Raw genomic sequence first — 25,762 nt, 5'->3', positions numbered from 1 at the left:
TAAGAATGCTTTCTCAAAGTAACCACATTAGTTTTGGACTGAACAGGTCAGCCACAATAAGGACGCCTCTCAAAATGGAAGACTTAAACATTTTACCAATGAGAGTTTGAAGATGTAGCAGTTTTATTTATCACAGAAGAGAATGCATCTGAAATACAGACAAACAGAGTAGCAAACCACAATGGAAGACCACAGAGTGTGCACATGTGTGCTTGTGGTTGGGCTCACCTTTAATCCATTTCTACCTTTGAGACACAGGGAATTGCCTATGGCTTTTCCTTGCCAATACAATAGGAATCCTAATGAGAAACACATCACCCCCACTTTTGTATTTGACCCAGTTTAATCTCTCCCTCTGTTTTGCTTATCTTCTTGTGCCTTTCATTTATTACTTCGCATGACAAAAGATTTCCACCATCGTCTTTTACTCACGTCACCAAAGCTCTGAGGGGAAGCACTATGTCTCTGCAGTGTGGTGTTTGGTTAGTCTGAGCGAGGTTGTCGCAGTGGTAATCTTTTGCGCAAACTTGATTTTGTACGTGGATTATTCTAAAGAGTGCGTTACAAAAACCATAACTCAAAATCAGAAAACAGAGTCTGACAAGAGCCCGTGACTTTACTGTAAAATCTTCATCAGTTGTGTGATTTGAGTGATTGTCCCCATCACTTGACCCAATATGTTACGTGCTATGTCGATAAAACATAGATGTAAATTACCTGCCGCTTTATTAGGTTATTTAGTCAATGACGTGTCAGCAGTGCAATGCATTTAGCCACGTAGACATGACTAAGATGACCTGCTGAAGTTCAAATCGAGCATCAGAATGGGAAGTAAGGTGATTTAAGCAGAAACAAGGTGCTGCTTAAAGATCAGGAAACTGACGCAAGAGTTTTCAGGAGCTTACCAAAGCTGGACAATAGAAGACTGGAAAATGTTGTCTGGTCTGATGAGTCTCAGTTTCTACTGCAGCATTTGGATGGTAGGGTCAGAATTTGGCATAAACAGCATGAAAGCATGGATCCATCCTGGTCACCTTACTACCACTTGACCATCCTTAAAAAGCTGCGGAGTACCTTAGCATTGACGCTGACCATGTTCAAGTGTTTATATGTACCCAATTATCTTATGGCTACCCCCAGGAGGATAATGTGCCAAATTAAAGCTCAAATTACTTTCTTTAACATCCAACTGTGTGATGCTATCAGCAGCACCTTGTAAATCTATGCTGTGAAAAATGAGTAAAGGTGATCCAACCTGGCAAGATGTACCTAACAAAGTGGTAGATGAGTCTATTTAGGGAAAGATTGTTGTTCTTTTGCAGTGGCTGTGGTTAGCATATTTGATATTTGTGTCCATGTAAAAAAAAATGTTCACATTAAAACAGCAACATAAGTGCCCTCAAGTCCTGGAAAGCTCTCCCTACTTCCTTGTTTCCACGGTCACTGAAAGTAATTATAGGCTAAAACTGTGGGCGCCAGATGGGAAAGAAGCAAGAAACTGCATTTTAGCCACTGCCAACTGAACTGTTTGAAAAAACCCATATATATTAAGATCTTTTTATATTTGCTTGGAAACTCAACTGGAAATAATGTTCATTTTAGAAATGTTTGAGAGTCATTTAGGTTACCGTGTTGACTTCATGCCATGGGTTCTGTTTTTCAGTGTTAAACCAAACTTGAATTCACATATACTGAATCATGATTTGTTTCCCCTTGTAAGAGACCACTCAGCTAAAGGACATACAGACAGAGATACAACCTCAAAAACCCAAAACAAGAAAAATTATTTTACCGTGCTAACAAACTCAACCTATATACTAGCAGATTAAACCATTTTAAATGCAAAGGGGGAAAATACAGACCAAATGACTAAAATTAATTAAAATAAATCCTGTCAGCCCCAGACTGTGACAGCAGATGGTTCAGTCCATAATGATTTGCCTTTACATTACAACTAGCTCCACCCTCAATCTTGTTCTGCTAAAACTAGGAGGGACTGGAGCAGGAGGCTGGACACTCACACAGGTAATTAAAAAAAGTGCCTTCTATAAATCAAATGTGTGCGCACATCAGTTAGAATACATTGTAGTGTGTTAAATTGTAATGAAACCAGTTACCCTAACTAACTTAGCTCTGTAATGGCAGTGGCTGCAAATGAACTCAATATATGAATGATGCTGGAGTGTGAAACCTTAAACCTGTATGTCCGATGTCATGCAACTGTAAAGATTGGACAAATATTACTAAAGTTGTATTTTATTTGTGTTTCAGATGGCATGTTAATGAAACACTGATCCCTCTAAAACAAAAACAAAAAAAAGCTGACAACCACCAGTGCTCCCCCTCTGTCTTTGCTACATTCACAAGATTTTCAGAAAACTTGACCTCTTACCCTGACCAGGTATCAGTTTGAAACTCCTACACCGTCTCCTTTTTTGAGTTTCGCATCCGCAAACCTTGGTGTCAATATTGTCTGCTGGCCTGCCCGGCAGGGTGACGACGATACTCCATCAGCCTTTTACAGCTGAGGGGAAAACCTGGATATCAATTTGAAATTGGGTTTTGATGTTCCTGAGAAAACACACCGAACAAATATGTTTGTGCATGATGTGGAGGGAATTTTCAGCCTTGGTTAAGGTATGCAGTCTCTGATAGTTCTAGTAGTAGTTTGAAGTAGGCCTACTGCTTTTTTTTAGTGTTTGAAAAGGTTGCAGTTCATCCTCTTGCTTTTCTTGTCCATATATGTCTGGGTGATGGATATTAAAATTTAGACTGTTTTTTTTCTACATAAAATTATATGCTAAATAGATGTAGGTATAGACAGAAAAAACAATGTCTGGAAAGAAGTGTTGCATATTTGTTCCTACAGTAATGTCTCTGCTTGCCACATGTTTGTCTTTCAACTTGAACGCCAGGGAATCTGTTTATTTTGCTGATTGTCATCAGCTTCACTTGTTGGCATCACTGCAAAGCACTGGCCTCATTGCACTTGCAGTGTTTCATATTATCCATGTCTTGACACAAAAGACAACAATTTCATTACTTGATGCTGACAGTTGTCCCCGCCCCCCTGCATTTAGAGTATAATAAACCTTCTCTGGCCCCAGTTTTCCAAGTTTCCTGAGACACAACAGACCCAAACAGTCTGCTTCTCATTATCTGTCATGTCCAAATGAGTCAGTGCTGCCCACGTTTCCTCTGTGTTTTCCTTCAGCGTATCAGCGGCTGTATACTGTACATCTGTGGGAGCTGTAGGACTTATGAGCTTGTCTGTGTGTTGGAGAGACAGGGAAAGAAAGGAACACCACTGTGCCCCAGCACACTCCCTAACTGCTACCTACCGCTGCTCTGCCGTTGCCATGGATACAGTGCCCTCTCTCTCCCCTCTCTCCTGTCTGTCGGTGGGTATGGAGGGATGGGGCTCGAAAGGAGAGGAGAGAAGTGGCTCTGGCTGCTGCCTCTGCGTCATATTCATACCAGTGCAGCTGAGAGCCCCCCACCACCACCACCACCATCACCCCCTCCCTCCTCTCATTTCCCCTCTTCCACCGCCTCCCGCCTCCTTCCTTCCTTCCTTCCCTCCCTCCTTCCTTCCTTCTCATCATCCAATTTGCACACTACTAGACCCCCACCCCCCCACCCCCCAACCCATTTGTGTCTCCTATCTGCATCTGCTCATCACATTCTTCCTCCCTCACTCTCTCTCTCTGCTGGCCCAGCTTGGTTTCCTCTGCGTGGCTGGCCTGAGCGGACTTTTTCGCGCGAGTGTGGTAAGAGGAGAAAGAGGAAGACAAAGGTAAGCACAGATATGGAGGACATTTAAGAGTGTTTGTCTGTAAATGAGAGAGTGAGAGAGATAGTGGAGAAAAGAAAAGCGGGGGGGTAGAACACCTGGAAGACAAAAGAGTGAGAGGAAGGCGATGGTGGCACCAAGAGCCTTTCAAACATTTTAATAGATATTTATGAAGAATCAAGGTGCTCTGTGGAGTGTTTTTACACTGTGTAAAGACAACACACTAGGATGAGACGCATGCCTCAGTAAGCCAAGCTGGCAGCATGTCTGTGTGCAGGCACTTTGCTGTCTGTCACATAGTGTTATGGAACTGCTGCTGCTGCGTGCTCCCACAGTGGAGAGAAGGAGGCGAACAGAGGGGGGAACTTCATTATTCTCAGAGAGCTTTTTTGTGCAATGTGTTGACAGAGCGGGAATCTCTGCATCTGCACAAGCAGGGAGAGTGAGAGGCAGAGAGGAGAGTGAGAAAGAGGATGAACAACAGTGCAGTTAGTGCTGAAGCGCTCGGCTTCAAAGCATTATCACTCCTGGAAACAGGAGCCATTTCCAAAAATCCCATTCGCACACCCTCCCTGCTCTTTCTTCCCTCACGCTCTTTATTTCTGTTTGTTTTTCTTGCATTATTGGGGATGTCTCTGTTGTTCTCTCATATCTTGTGTTGCTCAGAGTTCACAAGTAGCAGGATGTTGTCTTGATGTCAAACCCACTGATCGCGACCATCGAGGTGCACAAAAACACTGAACTGTGACGAAACGGCAGATTGAGATGAGATGACTCCGAAAGACAAACACCGTTGAAACAAAAGACGCCAAAAAAAGTCTGTGTGTGAGAAGGGCAAATGAAAAGAGGAGGGGAGAAGACAAGTAAAGGGAAACGAGGACGCCCGCAGGGTTGTTCATTGTGTCTTGGTCCTAAGAGCAGTGTCTGACACTGTGTATGACATTTAACTGTGATGCGTCTGCCAGTGAGCTGCTGTGTTGGGAATGTGCCCGTCAGCTTTCATTTCTGTGGAGACAGTTGTTTGTCTTGTGTTGGCATATTGGTTGTGAGTGACAGAAAATGGAAAACAGAGGTTTGTTAAACGAGGCTTCAACTCACTTGGGAGTCCTTTGTTAATGCAGGGACAACACGGATATCATAGACCAGTGGTTATGTAGCCCACTATCAACAACCCCCCCCCCCCCCCCCCCCCCCCCCCAGTTTTTCACATAGTCCACACATATGTCATATTTTTAAACTAAATTTCAACCCAAACTAGGCAGCACTGTTTAAAAAAAAGAAAATGCTGTAAAATTGCCAGCTAACCTGTAACCTGGACTGCATGACATACACTATTCTACTGGCTTCTATTTTAGCCATTTATCTTCTACTTTAGCTGTTTACTAAACTTTTTACTTGTGCCTTTTGTAGCGATCAACCACTGATCCATTACTTTTGAGCTAACTGCTATCTATTTTTTGACTCTTCTGCGTTACTTTGTGTGCACCCTAACTCATTATGCTGCATTAAAAAAAAAACAGTGCAAACTTTTTCCATGGTTTTCCAAATTCTGACTGGTAATGCAGAAATGGCCTCTGGGACACATGCATCTTTGTTTAAAAAAAAAAAAAGTATTCTGCCCGATATTTACTGACGCAGTTATGACCCAGGCTCATTTCCTATCATCTTTAAACCTTTTCACCGTTTCCCGTTTAGTCTCAATAATTTGGTGATAATTCACCGCATAGACTTTCACCCATTTGACAGGATGAAGTAGATGAGCAACAAAGACATCTAAATTATGAGAGTCGGTTATGTGCTTGTGTGTTTGTGTAGTGATGTGTGAGATTATGAGATTATTGGCTCAGAGAGCAGGCACGCTTGGGCCAAGAGAAGTTGTGGGATGAAAGGAAAAGGAAACCAGTGAAATGGAGGAGGGAGAGGAAATGAATCACAATCACATCAAGCTGCAGAAAGGTCAAAGTAATATCAACAGAGTGAGGAGATTAAACTGACAGTTCAGTAAGATTAAAAAGCCAAAAAGGAAAAAGAAGTAGGGTTTGCTGAACAGACGTTTGCAATGGAGTCAGACTGTTTACACTCAGCTCTTGGTTGTGGGCTTGTGCGCATTTGCGCACGCACGCGCCTCCTGCCTCCCATGGGTCTCCGGTGTCCCTGCGCTCCAGGTGGGCTTTGCATTTTTAATCGATACTGTCTGTAGTGATTAACACCCACGTTTTCTCTGCAGCAGAAAAACAAAAGGAAGGAGAGGGAGACGGAAAGAGAGATGAAAATCTGTCATACATGAGGCACGGTGTGTGTGTGAGAGTGTGTTTGTGCATGCATGTTTGTTTGGCGGTAATGACCCTCTGCCTCTGGGCTCCTACTGAGTATGTTTATCTCCCACAGCAGCACCGGGCAAAAATAGACGATGCATCACTGACACGCACGCGCACACACACACACCTTGTGCAGTTTCTCTTTTTCCTCTCCTTTGCTCTAATTGCCTCCCTCCTGCATTCTCCATTTCACACACGCTCCCTTGCTCCAGTCCATATTACTTACTCCAGTCTCACACACTCTTTTCTTCCTATTTCACTCCTTTCTCTATTTTCCCTCCCACTTGTGTTGCAATATGCCTATTAATGATGCAGCTAGAGCACCAGTGCCAACTTCCTGCCTCTGACGGAGAGAGAGAGAGGAGTGTAGTTGTGGTGTACATGCCCTGCTTTGTACCACTCCCTCTTATCTCTCCACCCCTCTGTCTGTGTTGTTTTCCTCAGAGTTGGCCCATGCGAGCAGCGTGTGGACTGAGTGCAGCTGTTTCGTTTAGAGAAGAACCCAACATGTGAGAAGATGTCTGTTGGAGGTTGTGCATGTCCCGGTGAGTGCCTACTCTCTCTTCTTTATCTCTTCCTGTCTCTGATCTCCCTCTTTCCTCCTCCGTCTCTGTGCTCAGTGGTGCTGTCAAAAAGATGACTTATGTAAAAGTGCTGCAAACCCCCCTAGGGCCAACGTCAAGCTATGCGAGTGTGAGTTTGTGTGGGCATGCAGTGTGGCGGTGAATCCATGCTTCACTCACAGCACATGTCCTAAAACAAGGTTATAGACTGAGGCTACCACACTTTAGGATTGAGTTGTTCAGCAGAGCCTCTCAGTCACGCTAGCCTGCTGTGCGGTTGATCAATGGCTCTTTGAGTTTTACCACATACAGAGACTGAGATATCAATAAGTACTCCATTTCTCAGCTTCATTTGGCCACTGTAGTTTTGCTTAACGGATATTAGGGCTCTTGTACATCTAGAAGAGTTGTTGGAACTCACTGCTTAGTGTCACATACATTTTAGATTTGTCCCGGGGGTCAGAACTGAATGAGGCAAAAGTACTTTAATTTACTTGCTTCAAAATGGTTTAAAGCTCCCTTGATGGATTTAAACTATTAATGAGGGTACTTAAGACTTAACCAACTTGCCTAGAGTTAAGCTACATTTGGGCTATTGCACAGCTCTTTGTCATTGTGACTTTGCATTTTGCATTCCTGCATGTCTTTCAGAAAATAAGACTTGCACTCTTAAGCTTTAACGGTTAGCTAAAGTATGGATTATAACCACAGAATTGAGTGTTATTGATATTCAGGATCTACAGTTGGCTCTTGTGCTACTCTATCAGAGCAAGAGGAAGAGCATCTAGTACAGTCGGAGTCTGTCTGCACATGTCAGTCTCTGGCAAGCAAAATGTTTTGGCAGTTTTTATCAAGTACATCTTCTAATCTGTTCTCTTCATGGTGTGTTTGATCCCCCTTTTTTTGACTTTGGAGCAATTTCTCTTTAAAAGTATCCCACTGAGAGCAGGCAGGCTACAGAGATGGTTGCCTTGCACACAGTGAAAAGCCTCACGGTGCCAGGGGACGGGCTCTGTGCATCACATTGGAAAAGATATCAGATAGAAATTGAATCGTAGCATCTGCTCGGGGGATTTTGGAGAGGGCAGATTGAATTAGGGTGTCAGTATCATTTTAATGGGGCTGCTCTGATTCATGGGCAATCAGCTATCAAATGGAGTAATATTAGGGCCTCTGCTTGATGTCCTTCTCTCAGATGTTTTTGTTTCTGTACTATCTAGGTTCTTTTCTCCCTCCTGTAGCATTTCAGTGACTCTGCCTCCTTCGTTCCCCCTGTTAACAGACCGTACTGTGGAGCAGAAACTTTTAATGACATCCACATGTTTTTGAAGGATGTACGGAGAACACGGTCCACCAGAGTGATCTGCCATGTGCATGCCGTGTACCACCGCTTAAACAGTCACAGACTTACATAGGCTTACACATGCGTGCTTGGAAAAATTTGCAGTGCAGGATGCAAGTACACTCGCTCGTTTGTGCACCATCACGAGGAGCCTGCTAGGACAAGTTTAGGCTGGTAGGTCTCACAAATAACCAGAGTCATGTTGATCCAAGCTGGTTTGCTGTTTCTCTCTCTCTCTCTCTCTCTGTCTCCCTCCCTGTGTCTGCATGCTGTAAATCATTATATTTGAAGGCTGGTTTGTTTACATTCTTGTATGTTCCTGAATGGGAGATCTTCCCCATCATTCCTGCATGAATCTACATTGTAAAAACAAGTTGTCTATAGTTCTAACATCATTTTCACATTTATTCGGTCAGAATTGCACAGATGTGTTTTGTTTTTTCACTAGGCATACTTGCTGTTTATAAGCCAGAATAAAGAACGGCATTCTCATGGCTGTCTAGCTCGGTGACAACCCTGTGACATCCTGCTGTTGTTGTGACTTTGCTGTGAATTAACCTTTTTAAGGCTTTGTTCCTTGCGTGAAGGAGATTCGTCCTAACACAGTGGAGCCAATCACATCCTTTGTTCAGGCTAAATGGTAAAAATAGATTGCTTGTGAGCTGAAGATACCCCCCCCCCATTCTCGCATGCACCCACTCAAGCATGCGCTCCCCTTTGCTCACCACTCTCTCCGTCTCTCACCCATCCCACTCTAACCCCTCCCTCCCATTTCTGCCTTCCTCATCTCACTCTCTCGCCCCTCTTCCTTTCCCTCTTTCACCCTCTCTTCCTCTCCCTTTCAGTCACTCCTTCATCCCTCGCCTACTGCCTTTTGCAGTAAAAGTGGCGTTACCTCATGCAGAAAGTCACGTGGTTCCTGATTAAAGAAAAGTGACTTAAAGCAGAGCCAAGATGGCAGCCAAACAGCTAGGATTTTTTTTTTGTGTGATTACTGTTACACAACAACGTGACTCCTTCAGCTTTATCTCACTGAACTGAAAAGCCTGCCTCGCTTTCTTTTTCTCCTCAATTCTCTTGCTTCTTCTCCTTTCCCCGCCTCTCTCTATTCTACTGAGGCTCTCAGATCTTGTTTGCTAGATCAAAATGGCTGTGTGTGCAGAGGCAGAGAGAAAGAAGGAATGCGTGGGAGACAGACAGAGATGCTGGGGGAGTCGGAGAATTTTTTTTTTTTTGTTGGGGGGGGCAGGCAGAGTGGAGATGAGCTGTAGTGATGTCACATCTGCTGCAGGCTGACAGGATGGCAAGAGAAAGCTGGCATGTGCCACCCAGCTGAAAACAGGGGGAGGATAGGGAGACATCGAAATGGGGAGGAAATTATTTTTCTATTGAAGCACACCTGTAATTGTAAAACATGTACAAGCTAGTGAAGACGACAGCAGACTGCTGTAAAAACAAAGTATAAGGAGAGCTGAAAACTATATCTTTGTGCCGCCTATGTGGACTCAACACCAGGAATGGTTTATTAATCCAACCAGATTTGTTTTTTCTCCCCCTTTTTATTAAATGTATCATGAATTATTCAACCTGTGCAAAGTAAAGTTGGTGTCAAGATGGGTTAGAGTGCTGAATGGCAAGCCTTATATTTGATCAGTTTTATGCAAATCAAGACTAATATTGAAACACTGACATTATTGAAGGGAGTTTTGCTGTAAGTTGTTTCTTCTGCTTCTAATTTTGGGTAAGAGAGTAAGTGATGTTGTGCATCGCTTTAAGTTTACATATTTCATTACAATTAAATGCTGTGTCTTTATACCCTTTTGGGGATTTCCATGCTTAGTCTCTAAATAATATCGTAGTCTGTCTTAGTTCTTAAGTTTAAACAGCTAAAATTTTATCTGGAGAACTTACCACCCCCACGAATTTCATTTCAGCAGGGAGACTGTGAAATTCATTTTAAAACCTAAAATTTTAACTCTTTCCAAGGAATTTGTTAATTCAGTCTGGCTGCAGGTCCGAGATCTGTGTTGTTGCTACTGTTCACGACACAGACCTTCACACAGACATGAGGTTTTTCTCTCTGTCGTTATCCTTTGCCATGTCTTGAACACACACTGTTAACTTCCTCTCGGTAAACCACAGCAGCATCCTCTGGGTGACGCCTGTGTTAGGACAGTCTCCTGCCTTGTTGCTATCACTTCCAGTCAGGTGTCACAACAGTTTCCCAGACAGGCTTATACTTCCACTGCGGTGTCTAAAAAAGCAGCAACAGGAATTGGAACATCCTCTTCTTCACCAGCTTTCTTCAGATTTCCTCAGTGCTGCTAAAAGCTCTTTTGTCACACGCTTGGTCAAAGTCGTAATGCATTTGAAGGGCCTGGAAAATGTTTTCGAGGCATAATTACATGTGGCTAGTGTGTGATGACCTACTTTGTTTATCAATATCAGTTTTTCCTAGTATATTATTTGCCTAAGCAAGCCAGAGTTTAAATAACCAATGAATAAATAAAAATGGAAAAACCTTTTTTTGCAACAATGAAACAAAGCACAGAAGTCGAGCAAGACAAAGCAGACTGAATGCAAGTCGGCCCAACTCTCTCTCTGTGTGTGCGTGTGCGTGTGTATAGATAGATAGATAGATATAAAAAAAAGACGATATATCGGTGTTTGTACACGAATACCTGTGCCGTTCAAAACCTCCTTTTCTGAGACCAAAATAGGACTTAGTTCCTGCGCTATGGTGCCTTTAATGTTATCACTGCCTGCCAGGTGACTATGTGCTAAATGTGACTCTTACCGAATACAGATTAAAGAGGATTCAGTTCAGAGTAATGCATGTGGTAATGCATATTGCCATGAAATCCACACTAATGGATTTTGTGCATATGTATATTGTTGATAATAGAATTTAATATACAACTACAGCGGAGCATGTACAAATTTGTTGTTATGGCCAAAATCAAATATTACTGTAAACTCCAGGACAGTAAATTCATTCTACTTTGAAGCATGAGATAAATTTTTTTTTCTTTTATCAGCATTTGCCAGCAGAGGGAGATGCTGTCCTTTCACACCTCTGTGCAAGTCCATCAAAACTGACTTGCACAAGGAGTTGATACACCAGCCAGCTTTGGTTTTGTTCAACAAGCGATCTCAAAGTTGGGCTTGTGTTATCACTAACAGATTAGACCACAGGTGGTGCATCCTTCTCTGAAAACTGCGTACAGCAGTGCCTGCTTTTTTTTTTTTTTTTTTTTGCATACAGTTTTACATATCTCTGCTCTATATATAACATAGGGTTTGTGCGCTGAGAGACGCTGGTGTGGGTCAGATGTGTTTACTGTACATCTCAAAAAGCATAGCTTCACTTCCCTAGGCTGCACTCCCGGCTTATAGAAATTCTAACTGACTGGCAGCTCAAGTGAAAGCCTCAACAAATGAGCATAAAATGCACTTTGAGACCACAAATGGTTCTCTAGGCCTCAAATATATTGCTTGTAAACATTAGAGTGGTTATTGATTAAAAGTGAGGCTGCAGATTAGCCTACGCGAACTGAGGCTATGACGGGCACAGAGCTGTGGTTGAAAAGATTTGAGTCATCAGCCGCGTCAATCACTTTTAATAGGCCTTTACAAAGCTACAATTAAAAGCGCTATGTCGGTAGCAAGTCATAACTGATTTAATGGTATAAATAGGATGTTTGATTCACACTCCATGAAAAGAATAAAGGTTAAGGGGTTTTAAGATTGTGCAGGACTTGGATGACCACTAGTTTAAATGGGTCCAGCACTGCTAACACAGTGTTACTTTTACAGCATATTCTAAAAGGACTACTCATTCTTCATGAGTGATCATTATGACTGATTGACTGTTTCAGTGCCCTCACACAGAGCTTTCATAAATGGTCGGACACTCTGCGTGGGAAGTTGAGAAGAAATCATCTCAGACACTGCAGTTTCACGGGACATAATCCTGTCACTTTGATCCACAGTTAAAGTAGGAAAAAGACATATTTTATTGCAGCCATATCTGATCATGAAATCTGAGATTCAGCTTTTACTGAGCAGTAATGAAGTCTATGTAACTTTTTAGATTAAAAATGCTTGAATGAGGGGGGAAAAAAAAGTGCAGACATAATGATGCATTTTTTTTTCTTTTTGCAACACGTGGTTACTTGGTCAAGTATTAAGATATTTAATTATCTAGCACTGCAGTTAGGGAGCAATGTGGTGTGTTTTAAAAATCAGCCTGTTCACACACAATTTTAACAAAGTGAAGTGCAAGATAGTTAAATATCTGAGATATGTCACATGTAATACTTGGACAAAAAGATAGACTTGCAAGTGAGCTACATGTTTCAGTGTATTTCACTTGTGTGGCATCTTATTACAATGCTATTATAGACTATGACACTTTATGACTTGTAATAAATACAGTAGGCAAAGTGCAGATGGATATTTGATTGCATCAATGAAAGAAGAAAAAAAAGCTACCTTACCCTCCTAAACTCTGCTGACCCAAATATTATTCATACCCACTATACTTCAGCGCAGGGCTGGCACAGAAACGGCATGGCCCACAATGCTGTCAGACTGTGGAATAAGATTAAGTGAGACGGTTGTTCCTCGCAATGGGGACCCACCTTGTACTACACTGGGGGCCACTGGTCTACTGATGGGACAAATTGGGGGCCCCAATTTGTCTTGACTGGGGCCTGAGATTTTTGTCCCGGTCTGTGTGTAGGGATGGGCGGAGGAGCCTGGAGGAAGGCGGGGCCTTTGTTTGTTCGTGTCTCGGCTGGCAGGAACAAAGGGTCCGGTAGTAGTAGAACACAGTCCTCCAGACAAATGACATTTAAAACATATAAGCAGGAATTGCAAATTCACCAGAAGCGGGGAAGTAGCGGGAGTGTTTCAGTTCCCGTCGTCAGCTGTTTGGTTTAGGACCACAAGAGTACATTATCAGCGGCGGAGAATTCACCATCCAGCCGCTCCGGCTAGCAGCAAGGCTAGCTGGCTAGAAACACCGACCCGAGGTGTTGAGCAGCACCGCGTTTAGGTGGACGTTTCTCTGCAGGTAACTCAATCGAACTGCTATACCAGGTTAGCAGCATCACAGGTTCACAATATCCGCTGAAATTGATCGTAAACAGACACGGGGGGATAGGGAGCGGAGGGCGGTGATATTTAGCAAGTGGGTTAATAGCTTAGCAATGGCATCCGTTTTCTGCAAACGGTTAATGTTAATGAACGCGGCCCTGTGGTTCAGTTTACGCCTGGCCCGTGCTGTTAAAGTGGATGCTCGCGCATTTTTACAGGTATACTGCTCATGCATGTGAATACACGGAGCAATGAGGTGACACCAGAGAGCTGTGCAAATACGTTAGGAGTCTTGCACATAGCTTTGGATGTTTTATTGGCTGATGGCCATCCTCTGGATGCAGTTCTATTGTTTGCATTAAGCAGTTTGGGCGGACTGAACTGCATCAAAGTCCAGTTAAGTTAACCTTTTGTTAGCGTAGTGAAATATGCATCGTGATCTCTCACCTTGTTAAAGTTTACTCTGTTCAAGGATGCTTAAGGACTGTAGTCATTTGTCAGTACGTGACATCCTTTAACCTCAGGTGCCTCTGAGCCTGTCTTTTCGTGTTAGTAGTTGTTTACATGCATAAGGATCTAATGATCTGCAGGGTTGTTTTTTTTTAGATGGGTTAGTACTGCTGATTGAACCTCATATTTGTGTGTGTATTTATGTTAGAGGTGAGAATCCCCCATGTGTCAACATTTTTTTTTCCTCAGGGCCTTTGTTTTAAAATATCTTTGCATAATTTGATTGTAGCTTCATTGTAGCTGTTTCTGTTTTCACATTAAGGGTTGTGATTGAAGAAAGGTTGTTTTTTTTGTTTTTTCACAATAGAGATGTGATTTGTTACACTGGACATTATGTTTTGCACAAAGCTGTGGGATCAGCATCAAAATGAACAAAGGCTTATCATATGGGCCTGAATGCAGTCTGGGACTAATGGCTAGACTTGCTGGGGGTGGGTGTATAGGTCAGAGGTAATGTGTAGGGAACCATTGTTGGGTGGCCTTGAGCAAGATCAGCCTCATACTAATAGGGAGGAGAAGATGACCTACCATGACTCTTGAGAGTATACAGAAAGAAGGAAGAAAAGGGTGAAAGTAAATGGAGGAGGAGTTGTAGTAGTGTGTGGTGAAGGAGGACAATTAATGTTTTTCTCTCTCTGTTTGAACCTAACAATCACCATTTGAGAATTGGTGCACATGTAGATAACTCGATCAGTTCACAGAAAGTGGCAAAAATCTTACATTTACACCCCTCTATGGTTTTGGTTTGCATTAGCATGCATGGCGCTGGGAGTCGACGTTTCTCCCCCTGCTGGTTTTAATTAAGTACAGCCCCCTCTTTCCTATGTCAAGCAGACAGTGACCAACCGTTGTGCATAAATTGTAGGTCAAATTAACATTATGCAGGTGCCTGTTGGGAATACCACATTTACAGGCAGTGTAGGCATTGTTAAACAACTGGATACAAATGGGTTTTGCTGTTATTTAAATGTTGCTAATACCTGCCTATCAAAACATACTTTAAATTCCTCATGTTGGTGCCCCACTTCTGTGTCTGCTTCAAAGGGTAGGGGAACTGGAGGGTTGCTGTGACTGGCCGGTCTGACTCAGATTTCTAGGGGTTGTTTTCCTACAACCTGGGTATAAAATATCTTTTGAGACCCTAAAACTTGAAGCAGCTGTTTGTGTGGAGCCTTCTTGAGTAGATGTTTTCTCAGCACTGCCAGATTGTTTGAGCATGACTGTGTTATCTGGGCAGACAGGGGTTAACAACAGCCAGTGTAGGGATGGGGGGGGGGGGGGGGGGGGGGGGGATGGGTATAGAAGAGGCAGCAAGAGGGGGGGAGTCCAGCACACAGTGTAGAAAGGCATGGTTTTAGGTTCACATAGGGCTGTATGTTGAGAGGAGGGTCACCAGTAATGGTACAGGTGCCACAAAAATACAAAAAATATGCCAGTGGATCTGGTTTCCACTCATTTTGCAGTTTGTGTTTTCAGATGTCTACAGGTTAATAAATATACCCCCCCTCCCCAAAACAATCATTTGTTTTCTTGTCCATTTAGCAGATTGAAGGTGCATTAGATGATGAGAGCAGCAGGAAATTGTTATGGCAGTGGGCTTTTATTTGAACAAGTCTGAACAAAATCATCCAACATTAGATTACTGAGATGTTGCTGCGATTTGAATGAGCTAAATCCAAAGTAATCTAAATCTCCTTTAATTCTCTGCCCCCCCTCCCCCCCCCTCCTCCTCCTCTGCTCCGGGGTTGTGTGCAGGCTGTTCGTCAAAGTCATTCAAGCTGTACTCTCCTAAGGAGCCCCCCAACGGCGGCAGCTTTCCCCCCTTCCACCCAGGCGCTATGCTGGACAGAGATGTGGGGTAGGTCTGAGCTGAGCTCTCAAGGGAAATTTGTGAATTCATTCAGCCAGTAAATTATGCCATTTGTTACCCTCTTGATGTCTTATCTTTTGACTTCTTGCAGGCTTCTTGTTTTTATTATAAAATCAGTTTTCTTGATGTTTACTTAAGAATATAAGACGTCTGTTTTTACATTTATTTATTTAATTTTAATAATATGGAGAGGTTATGAAATGCAATCTATTTGCAGAATGTTATTAAAGGCATACATGCTTGGTGGAGATTATCAATATCTTTTTTTTTTTTTTTTTTTTTTGTCCTAGGCCTACACCCATGTATCCCCCCTCATACATGGAGCCTGGAATGGGGTGAGCACATTGATGCTTAAATAATTAACGCCATTTGATCCTGTTTTAGGTCAGAAGTCCTTTATATAGCATATACTGTTCAAAAATTTATGCTGCATTTAGTTTGAAGCTGCTCTTGGATTATTGCTTTTGTTTGCACTACGGGTGTAAGTGCACTGAAGCAGCCCCCACTGCAGGGTGTTGAATATCCCCATTTTCTGTTTCAGGAGACCCACACCGTATGGGAACCAGACAGACTACCGGATATATGAGCTGAACAAAAGATTACAGAACTGGACAGAGGTGAGAATCGTTTTGTATTTCACACAGTGTAGTAGCAACCCAACACAAACTGTTTCACAAAAACACAGAGCCTGTCTTTTATTTCCAAGCAGGAAATGTAATAAAGTCCTCGTAGAACTACATTTTGCAGATCCTGTAAACCCTATTTTTAGATTTCCCTCCCAACAGCTGTTGATGTGTAGGTAACCATGTTAGGGATTATGCGAGAAAATTAAGTCAGAACTCAGACTTGAGTTACATCCAGACTCTAATAGGATTATCTGATAAACCTGGCTAAAACATAATTGGAGTACCAACTGTTTCTATGCCTAAACGGGCAAAAGAGTAGCCATTATGTGTTGTTACGTTGTGAGGCTGTTTGCACACTACAGGAAATGCTACAGCTGGAAGAACTACTGGAATTGAGTTTTACTTTCAGGAAAGTGAATTGTTGGGTTTGGTTGCTTATCCAGGAAAACACACTTTAACATTTATCTTTAAGAAAATGCTTAAAGCTGCTGAATGACTATCATCTGAGGTGTCACAGGGTGAGATTCAGGTACACCATGGACAGGTCGCCAATCGCAGGGCTTTTTGCGTGCGTTTCATTCTGTTGTCCTGAGGAGTAGAAAGGTTATAGGAGAGGTGCAGGTATATGAATTTCTAGTTCTTGTTTTTTTCAAATGGCATCTGTTCTTCCTTTTGAACATGACCTATTTTAACATAACTCACTGCACATTTTGAGGAATCAAAAACTGAAAAATGTTTCTTCTTCTGCTCATAGGACTGTGACAATCTCTGGTGGGATGCCTTCACCACAGAGTTTTTTGAAGATGATGCTATGCTCACGATCACTTTCTGTCTGGAAGATGGTCCAAAACGATACAGTAAGAAATATGTTTTCAAAGAAATGATAGCTGCTTGTCATTGAATATGTTTTATTTTAACACCCTACAATAATAAAGAGAAAACCCCAACAATCAGGTGACCTGCTTATGAGCAAGCACTTGGCAACAGTGGGAATCTCTGGTTCTGGTAGAAAAGAACCAGAGATTAATAATAACTAATGATTAAATGCAGAGTGGTTTATAATCAGAGTGAAAAGAAGTAAGTGAAGAGGAAACACTTGCTGCATTATGGCAAGGCCCCAGCAGCCCAGAGCTATTGGAGCATAACTAAATAGGATTGAGGATCACCTGATCCAGCCCCAAATATAAGCTTTATCAAAAAGTAAGGTTTTAAGCCTAATCTTAAAAGTAGAGGGTGTCTCCTGAATCCAAACTGGGAGCTGGTTCCACAGGAGAGGGGCCTGAAAGCTGAAGGCTCTGCCTCCCATGCTACTTTTAAATGTCCTGCTGTCTAAGAGAAGAGTGGTCTGTTGGGGTTGTACCGTATTATAAGGTTTTTATAAATCAGATGACGGCTTTTTTTTTTTTTTTTTTTAATGTCCTGTCAGCTTTAAGCTTTTAACTTTGGCACATTTTGTCTGCAGCCATCGGCAGAACGTTGATTCCCCGGTACTTCAGAAGTATCTTTGAGGGGGGCGCCACTGAGCTCTTCTATGTTTTGAAGCATCCAAAGGAGTCGTTCCATAGTAACTTTGTGTCTCTCGATTGTGACCAGTGCACCATGGTGACCCAGAACGGCAAACCTATGTTTACACAGGTAATGCCAGTGTGGATAATAGACGCACAATTGTCTCTGAACCTTTTGTTGAGATGGTAACCCATGATCTCTGCTGTTTGATTTAGATTTGTGTTGAGGGCCGCCTGTACCTAGAGTTTATGTTTGACGACATGATGAGGATCAAGACGTGGCACTTCAGCATCAGACAACACAGAGAGGTCCTACCGAGGAGCATTTTGGCTATGCATGTGAGTTGCCGTGTAAACAAGCCCCTCTTTAATACTCAGATTCACGTACCGTGCGTGCAATTGGTCATTACTTGTTTGTTTTTTTCCCCCTATCCTCCAGGATCCCCAGATGCTTGATCAGCTGGCTAAAAATATCACCAGATGTGGGCTGTCCAACTCCACGCTCAACTACCTCCGTGTAAGCAAATTTCCTTCTTGATCTTGTTCTTTTTTTTTTTTTCTTCTTTTTTTTGGTAACATATTGGTGAATTATCTGTGTTTGGAACAATCTAACATCTATCATTCAACTTTGGCCTCTCTCGTCTTCCCTTAAGCTATGTGTGATATTGGAACCCATGCAAGAATTGATGTCTAGGCATAAAACCTATAGTTTGAGCCCCAGAGACTGCCTGAAGACCTGCCTCTTCCAAAAGTGGCAAAGAATGGTAGCGCCTCCAGGTAACGCGTTTGAAATAGCCAGTGGCATTTATGATAGTTACCCTTTCAATTTAAGCTTTGAAGCACCCATACTAAAATCCAGCAGCTGCTGCGTGATAGTTTCTTATCTGTAAATGACCTAGAAACTAGTGATTTATAGAGATTTATGTGAAACATGTCTTTCTGTGCTTGTAGCTGAGCCTGCCAGACAAGCTCCAAACAAGCGGCGGAAAAGGAAGGTGTCCGGCGGGAGCACCGTGAGCTCTGGCGGAGGCAGCAATAACAACAGCAACAGTAAAAAGAAGAGTCCAGCCAACAGCTTTTCACTCTCCAGCCAGGTACCTGTAAGCATTACATCTACTTGACTTCTGTCTGCACCTCCAAACTTCAGCTGAGCAAGGCATGGGGGGGAAAAAAAGGGTGTAAGGGTTGGAAAGAAGGGCAGAGGGGTCAGAAAATTCTTTGTATGCGTATATTGGGTGGGAGCTGGGGTTGCTAGCATGTTTAGTTGTAGTACCAGGTTTGGGTGGAGGTAGGTCAGGGAGGCATTTGGACTCGGAGTTTGGTGGGATTAGGTTTTTGTGTGTGTGTGTGTGGGGGTGTGTGTGTGTGCGTGTGTGTGTGGTTTTGTTTTTTGTAATTCTACAGAGGATAGATTTAGGTTTTAGACCCCCTCATGTGATCCAGTGATGGGCAGTCCCTGGTCCTCTAGGGCCACAGGTTAAACGGTCTATCATATAGAGGAGGTACAACTGACCTCCGTCTCTGCTTAATATATTTTGGGTCTGTGGGGTAGGGTTAACCTTGCTCTGATTTCCAGTGGGATAGTTAGGCTTTCACTCTAAATCTGCCGTGTTATCCCGGTCTTAGAGTTACCACTGAGTCTATCAGAGCACGTGATTTCACACAGCACTGCTTGTTTGACTGAGCGAACGAGACCCGAGGTGGAATGAAAACCCCCGTGATGCAGCACTCAAGGATCAGGGATGCCCACTTCTGGCCAGTAGGAAAGGCTTCTCGACCCTGGTTCTCGGGACAGGGAGTCAGGGCCACATGGACTACTTAAATGTCTGAGTAGATGACCTGAACACACATTGTCCAGTTGTGATTTGGTTCAGAATAAGAGGACACTAAAATGAAAAGCTTTTAATACTTGGGTTCCCTTGATTTCCAGTATAATGACGTTCATAAAACAAATAAATGTAATGCTGGAATTGAGCCCAGTCAGATTGCACCTAAAGCAAAAACCAAAACGAAATGAACAACTACAGAGTTGAGTTCAGGGTTAGTGACCCATGCGTGCAGTCATTCCGCGCACCCCCCTGTATTATGGGGATAATTTGTACCGGCCCTTGCTGTCCCCTTTAGGATGTGATGATGGTGGGCGAGCCCACTCTGATGGGAGGGGAGTTTGGTGACGAGGACGAGCGTCTGATCACGCGGCTGGAGAACACGCAGTACGATGGGGCGAATGGCCTGGAGGATGAGGACAGTTTCAACAGCTCACCTGCACTGGGGGCACACTCGCCCTGGAACAACAAGGCACCCTCCAGTCAGGAGAGCAAGAATGACAACTCCCAGTCGTCCCAGTAGACGAGGGGGGTCCCAACTCGTTTTGTTTTTGTATTTTTTTTTTCTCCCCCCCCCAAAAAACTTACTGGGATCCACCTGAGCCAACATGCTAGCAAGAGGGGTCAGGGAGGGCGGCTTCGAGCGCTTATGTTGAGTTAATTTTTATTTGTGTTCTTTCATGATAAAAGGAGAGTGGGTGGTGAAATAGATTGACCAATCGAGCTTATTGCCGTCACACAAAGGCCAGTTCAGCCACTCTACCTCCCTCACATGATCATTGGTGCTCAGCCTTGGCCCTAGTCTGCCCGGCTACAACCAGTCCTCTTAGTGGTGTGGTGAGTCTGGCGGGCTGGCAGTGTGCGTGTATGTGTGTTTACCCCCCCACCTCCCTCGTCCCGCAATCATCGCTCACCACAATGTTTGAGCCAGAGTTGGCGTGTCCGGTTGTCCGAGTGCTCGCAGCGGCGCCCATGTCAGCGGGTTCTTGTTCCAACCTCGGGTCTCTCAGGCGTGCGTTCCCGTCAGCCTCGCACGTCACTGTTTCTGTTGTGCTCATGTCACAGGGAAGGAATGCTTAGCTTTTATTTGACATGTTTTTGCAGGCTGCAGAAAACTGTGTGCACTCTTAGTATCAAAATTCAACGTTCGGTTTTTAAAAACTCAATTATTTGTTTTTGTAGGACCTGGTTGGAACAAAAACCTGTACAGTGCCGGAGCTTGAGGACCGGAGTTGAGAACCACTACGCTAAATCTTAAACACACACAAACACTGACAGACACACACCCATACACATACACACACACATGCAAACACGCACACACTCACAGCAGTGCGCACACACTAACACGGTTACCTTACACCTTCAGCATAAAACGTTGAGGTACTGGAGAAAGGTGGTATGCAGCGTGTCTGGACCAGAGCACCAGGCGCTAACAGAAGTGTGTTTTTATTTTCTATGTTTTAGACTTGTTTTGATTTTGTTTTGTTTTTCAATTTTTTTGTAAACAATTTCTAAAAATAAACAGACAAGCAAGCCAACAAAAAACACCCCAGAATATTCTTTGCACTGTTTTCCACTATTAACGGCAATCTATTTTTCTTATGAATTGACGGTGTATTTTTTTTCCTTTTCTATTATTGCTAATGTAAGAACTGTAAACATCTGAAACCTGCAGTATATTAATGTAGAAATATTGCTGTTAGATCATTCTTATTGTGATGGTAAATAACTTTCATGTAAGTCTATCCTTGATATGTCATCCATGTGTCTCAGACATCCAGCTGTCATCTGGCCCATTGGCTTCAGTGCTAAACAGGCTGGAGACAACAGGGCCAGTGCTTAACTATCTGATGCGAGTTCAGAGTAGCACACTGGAAACCAGTTTCCCCAGGTAAATTTCCATCGAGCACCTGGTTCACATCTGTTGTCTTATCATCGCAGAACTGTTTGCTTTGTCTTCAGATCTCTATATTGGGGTGAGGGTCCTCTATTCAAAGAATATAATGATAGAAATCAAATTTGCTACTCAAATATTTTAAAAACAACTTTTGATGGGGTTGTAAAATAAAAAATAAGACTTTTGTATTAACTTAAGCTTCCCAGAAATGTTTTTAAGTACAATTAAGAAAGCTGCAGACCAAGGAGCTACATGTAAAGATTCTTATACTGTTTAAACGGCGCTGTTTTATGTTATATAATGAATCATTTGTTGGCTTTACTCCTCATGTTTGTGTCTGTGCTTGTATATTTTTAGGTAGTAATTTCTGTAAAAGTTATTCTATGTATTCCTCCCTAGAACTATGAGATACTCAATCTAATGTAAAGAGATGAAAAACCTCTTAAGTTTGTTTTTTTTTTTTTTAAAACGTGATTTTTAATGGTACAATCACTGACTTAAAAAACAATTTTTGCCCGCATTTTAGGAAACTGTATTTATTTTTCTATGTACTGATGTTCTGTTTAGGTTGAACCCACCTGTACAATATTCATGATGATATATGGAGGAATTTGTGGGGCTGCTGAGTCAGTTAATGCCAACGGAGGTCATTCTGTTGTGTTTCTTACGGAGATGCAGTTTGCACATTGTTCTGTTGGCTCAGTATTATCGAGGAGGAATTTAAATGCCATCGAGGGTGTGGAAGCGTCAGGTGTATTTGAAAACCAGTAAATGGCAACGGTGACAGAAAGTGTTGACCTCAAAGTCATCCAGTTGTATGCCTCAAGTTCCTTAGATGCTGGAAATGTGCCACAATGGTGCGACCTTTATTGAAATTTAATAGAATTGACCAAAACCTTTTAATTATAATACTTATGGTCTTGTTTTTAGGCTATTTGATGTCTGTTTTTCAGATAAATGTTAATATCTGAGAGATGAGTTTAACAAAAAAGGAAGGTTGACCTGACATTGGATCTTACCCTTGGGGAAGTTGGTCTTAAAGCTGTGGTGTCAGGGTTTGCAGAGAAATAGGGAAAAAGTTGCCTGACAGCATCACCCAGATGCCGGCTAACAGCTGTTGCATGGTAATTTGTAGACTGTCCAGCAGGGGTCTCACAGAGCACATGAGTGCGCAGCCTGCCAGAAATTCCTCCATCGTTTTTGGCTGAAAAGCCATCTGTAAATCTACACTAGGCTGCAGGCTATTGTGTTGAAATCCTTATTCATTGTCTCCAGCACCCCTAGTCTACTTTTGTGGTGTTTCAGTTCAGCAGGCAGACACAGAATTGAATCTAGGAGCAACTTATCAACACCCTGTGTTTTCTGTTTGGGAAATATAAGGGTGTATGAGACAGAGATGAAATGGCAATGCACCCATAGCTGGCTCCTGTAGCACCTCATCATGGGGGTGGTTTTATATCTATATTTTTTTGCCAGGTTTCTGTCATTGATAATTCATGTATGGTATCAATAAAGATGAATTTTCACGGAAAAATGTGGTTGTCTTTATTGCTGGTGATAGAGGAAGCTCTTTGGCGTTTTGTCACACATAGGTGACCGCACCCACAGCAAATCATCTGCAGCCATCTCATCTCACCGTGTCCCTTAAACCCGTCTGTCACACCAGCTCTGCATATCCGCCATAAATGTTCTCTGTGGTCTTCCCCTTTTTTCCCTCAGTTGCAGCTCTCGTGTCACCATACTTTTTTCCAATATCCACCATCCCTCTGTCTCAGCCTTGCCTCTGTTTGTCTCTAAACCACTTGACCTGATCTTATTTTCTTCAACTTTTCCATCTCCAGCTCATCCTCCTGTCTTGTTAGTGTCACTTTTGCTGCTATCCTCCTTTCACAAGTCAACACAAACCCTCCATGGCTTTGGATGGGTGACCCCAGGTATTTAAACTCATCTGCTTTCACTACCTGTGCTCCTCGTTTCTTCGTCGTTACACCTTTCTCCTTCTAATTCACACCCATGTGTTCAATCTTGTTTCTTAGTCATTCCTCTTCTCTCAGGAACTACTACTCTCACTACATACCCTCTGGAGACTCCTGCCTGACCTCATCTGTCAGCCTGTCCATCACCATCGCAAACAAGAAGGGGCTCAGAGCTGATTCCAGATGTAATCCTTGCCCCACCTCGAGCCCGTCTGTCACTCCTACCATACACCTCACCACTAACTCCCTGCCCTCGTACATGTTGTGCACCACATACTTCTCTGCCACTCTTGACTTCCTCATGCAGTACCACAGTTCCTGTGTTGGCACCCTTTTACATGCTCTTTCTCTACATCCACTAATGCACTAATACTCCCTCTGACGTTTCTCTATACTTCCCCATTAAAGATTTTTCAAGCAAACATCACGTCTGTAGAGCTGTTTCTTGGCATAAAGCCTTACTGCTGCTCACTGATCACCTCTTCATAACTTACCTTCAACAACTTTTTCTCACAACTTCCTGTTTTGTTTTGTTTTTTTATTGGCTGTATACCTGCTGCATTGCATGTTAGAGAATCACCCACAACAAATAATAACTTCCTCAAAGCAGGATTTATTTTCCTCATTTACAGTTTTTGTTGTTGTGCTTTGGAAGAGTTCCTTTGCATGATGTACAGTTCAATATAATCCTTATTCATCTTACATAGCTGCCCTTTAGTTAATCCACTGTCTGAAATTTAAAAAAAAAAGAAGAAGAATTAAAATCGTTGTTTCCTTCAAACCTACCATCTTGCCTACTTTCTCCTGACTGTCTGCCCTTGGTAAACATGAGATTTGAACAGCAGGTGGGTGCGGTCCACTATTGTTTATTCACAGATTATGGATATGTAAAACCTCTGTGGTAATACATACTCTTTAAAATCACTTGCCTCTGGAAAGAAAATTAACGTACAGACGAGCAGAATGGGTGCACAAGAGTTTTCTTGCTGAGACAGTGTGAAGACTAATATGAACAAGACACAGCAGCACTTGTTTTGAGTTTATAAATGCCAGATTATCCAAGCTGCATTTCCTGAGGTGAGTCATCTCTCTTTGTTTTTTTCCCCCCCCATTTTAAAAGAACTTCTTCACTATTTCTTGATTTCTGATGGCAGAAATTGTCAAAGTCTGTGTGGCTTTTATGTATATGTAGCCATAGTTACCCATAGGTTACCAATTAAGTAAAGATCGGCGCATGTCTTTGTTATTGATAACTGGCAGAAAATAAACTTAAGATACTGTAAAACAGGTTAAACAGAGAGTGTTGATTACATATTTAATTTTTTAAAGTACATTCAGTTTTGTTGCAATTTATCCTGAACTAACAAAAACTTCTTTAGTCACCAAATCACCCCTATGTTCACAAGCTGAAAGGAGAAGAAGGATCATGAGCGCTGACATAATAAACAGGATGAGTCACTGGTGTTGCCTTATCATTCACTGAATTCTTGCTGGTAAATGGAACATGCTGCCCTTATTGATGAAAAGTACTGTTATGTTGTTAATCTGCCCTCTTAGTTCTTGTTTAACTGAGAATTACATGACCTGTGATGTTATTTCAAGAGCACACAATTATTAAGGACAATCAGCAAGTCAAAGCACTGCAAGGTGTTGATGTCATCCTTGTATTAAAGCTACCTGACAGGGTTATAAACCGGAAAACCTAAAATTTTAGGTTATAGTAAAACACCTATAAGCAATCAGCAAATGATTGTTGACGTTGGACAGAAACTCTTTGAATTCTGTTTGCATTATGGAAATTAAATGCATTCCTATTTTACAATCCTTTCTTCGTTCCATGAATGCACCTTCTAAACAAGAAATACCCACCTCAGAAAGGTTACGCTTTGTTACACAGAGAGGGAAATGTTTTTCCTGCAAAATGTTTTAGAAAACGCTGTTGATTCTTTCCATGCAAAAATGTTAACAGTATGATCACAGTGGGGAATTCTACCCATGCACGTGTGTAGTGGGACTTCCTTCTTGTGCAACTGTAAATAGTTTGTTGTCAAGTGTTGCTCAGTCTGTGTAAAAATTGTCCTGTCTTGACTTGACTTTTGACCAAAGTGAAAGTAATTTGTCAGCTGCTGTCAGTAATTTGCTCGATGTTGAAATATTTTGGAGAATCTTTTGGCAGGCTTTAGTCATTTTTCTTTCTTATCCCAAGCATGTCCTTTCCATCTTCCCCTACATGTTTGGGCTTTGCCCTTGCTTCCATTAAAGCCACACCTTGCGTTTCATATTGCAGATGTGAACTGATTCACTTGGGAGTGAACTTGGGTCGACGATGACTTTCTGTGATAAATAATTTCCTAATTTTAACACATTTTCTTGAAAACAATTTTGTTTTGTTGGTTTCTTTAGTTTTTCGCCTGTCTAGGCGCCACAAATTTA

At 42.5% G+C, this 25,762-nt stretch overlaps 1 protein-coding gene across 5 annotated transcripts; it reads left to right on the top strand.

Annotated features, from left to right (window-relative positions):
• The first annotated feature begins 3,638 nt into the window (after positions 1-3,638).
• Positions 3,639-22,887, top strand: ldb1a (LIM domain binding 1a). Of its 5 annotated transcripts, none has more exons than XM_086259578.1 (12): positions 3,639-3,796; positions 6,556-6,656; positions 15,382-15,484; positions 15,787-15,831; positions 16,038-16,113; positions 16,877-16,979; positions 17,585-17,757; positions 17,844-17,966; positions 18,067-18,144; positions 18,281-18,404; positions 18,579-18,721; positions 19,752-22,887. In XM_086259578.1, exons 2-12 carry the CDS (start codon positions 6,629-6,631, stop codon positions 19,974-19,976), a joined length of 1,221 nt encoding a protein of 406 aa, XP_086115704.1. In that variant the 5' UTR covers positions 3,639-3,796; positions 6,556-6,628; the 3' UTR covers positions 19,977-22,887. The 5 variants fall into 5 exon arrangements, with proteins under 5 accessions (XP_086115704.1, XP_086115707.1, XP_086115703.1 ...); XM_086259581.1 differs by having other exon boundaries at positions 18,579-18,727; positions 20,636-22,887; XM_086259577.1 differs by having other exon boundaries at positions 18,579-18,727.
• Positions 22,888-25,762: the final 2,875 nt, after the last annotated feature.

The sequence above is a fragment of the Aulonocara sp. 'chitande type north' Nkhata Bay genome, linkage group LG13, assembly GCF_057382095.1.
Source record: "Aulonocara sp. 'chitande type north' Nkhata Bay isolate Kocher_YH1m ecotype deep benthic linkage group LG13, A_spYH_male_GT1.1, whole genome shotgun sequence".
NCBI classification, from domain to species: Eukaryota; Metazoa; Chordata; class Actinopteri; order Cichliformes; family Cichlidae; genus Aulonocara; species Aulonocara sp. 'chitande type north' Nkhata Bay.
This window is presented reverse-complemented; position numbering and strand designations above follow the sequence as displayed.

Coding starts and splice junctions, on each gene's coding strand:
- ldb1a (XM_086259577.1), top strand. CDS start 6,629: ATGTCTGTTGGAGGTTGTGCATGTCCCG. Junction 6,657..15,381: donor TGGAGGTTGTGCATGTCCCG/GTGAGTGCCTAC, acceptor GGTTGTGTGCAG/GCTGTTCGTCAAAGTCATTC. Junction 17,758..17,843: donor GCAAACCTATGTTTACACAG/GTAATGCCAGTG, acceptor TGTTTGATTTAG/ATTTGTGTTGAGGGCCGCCT.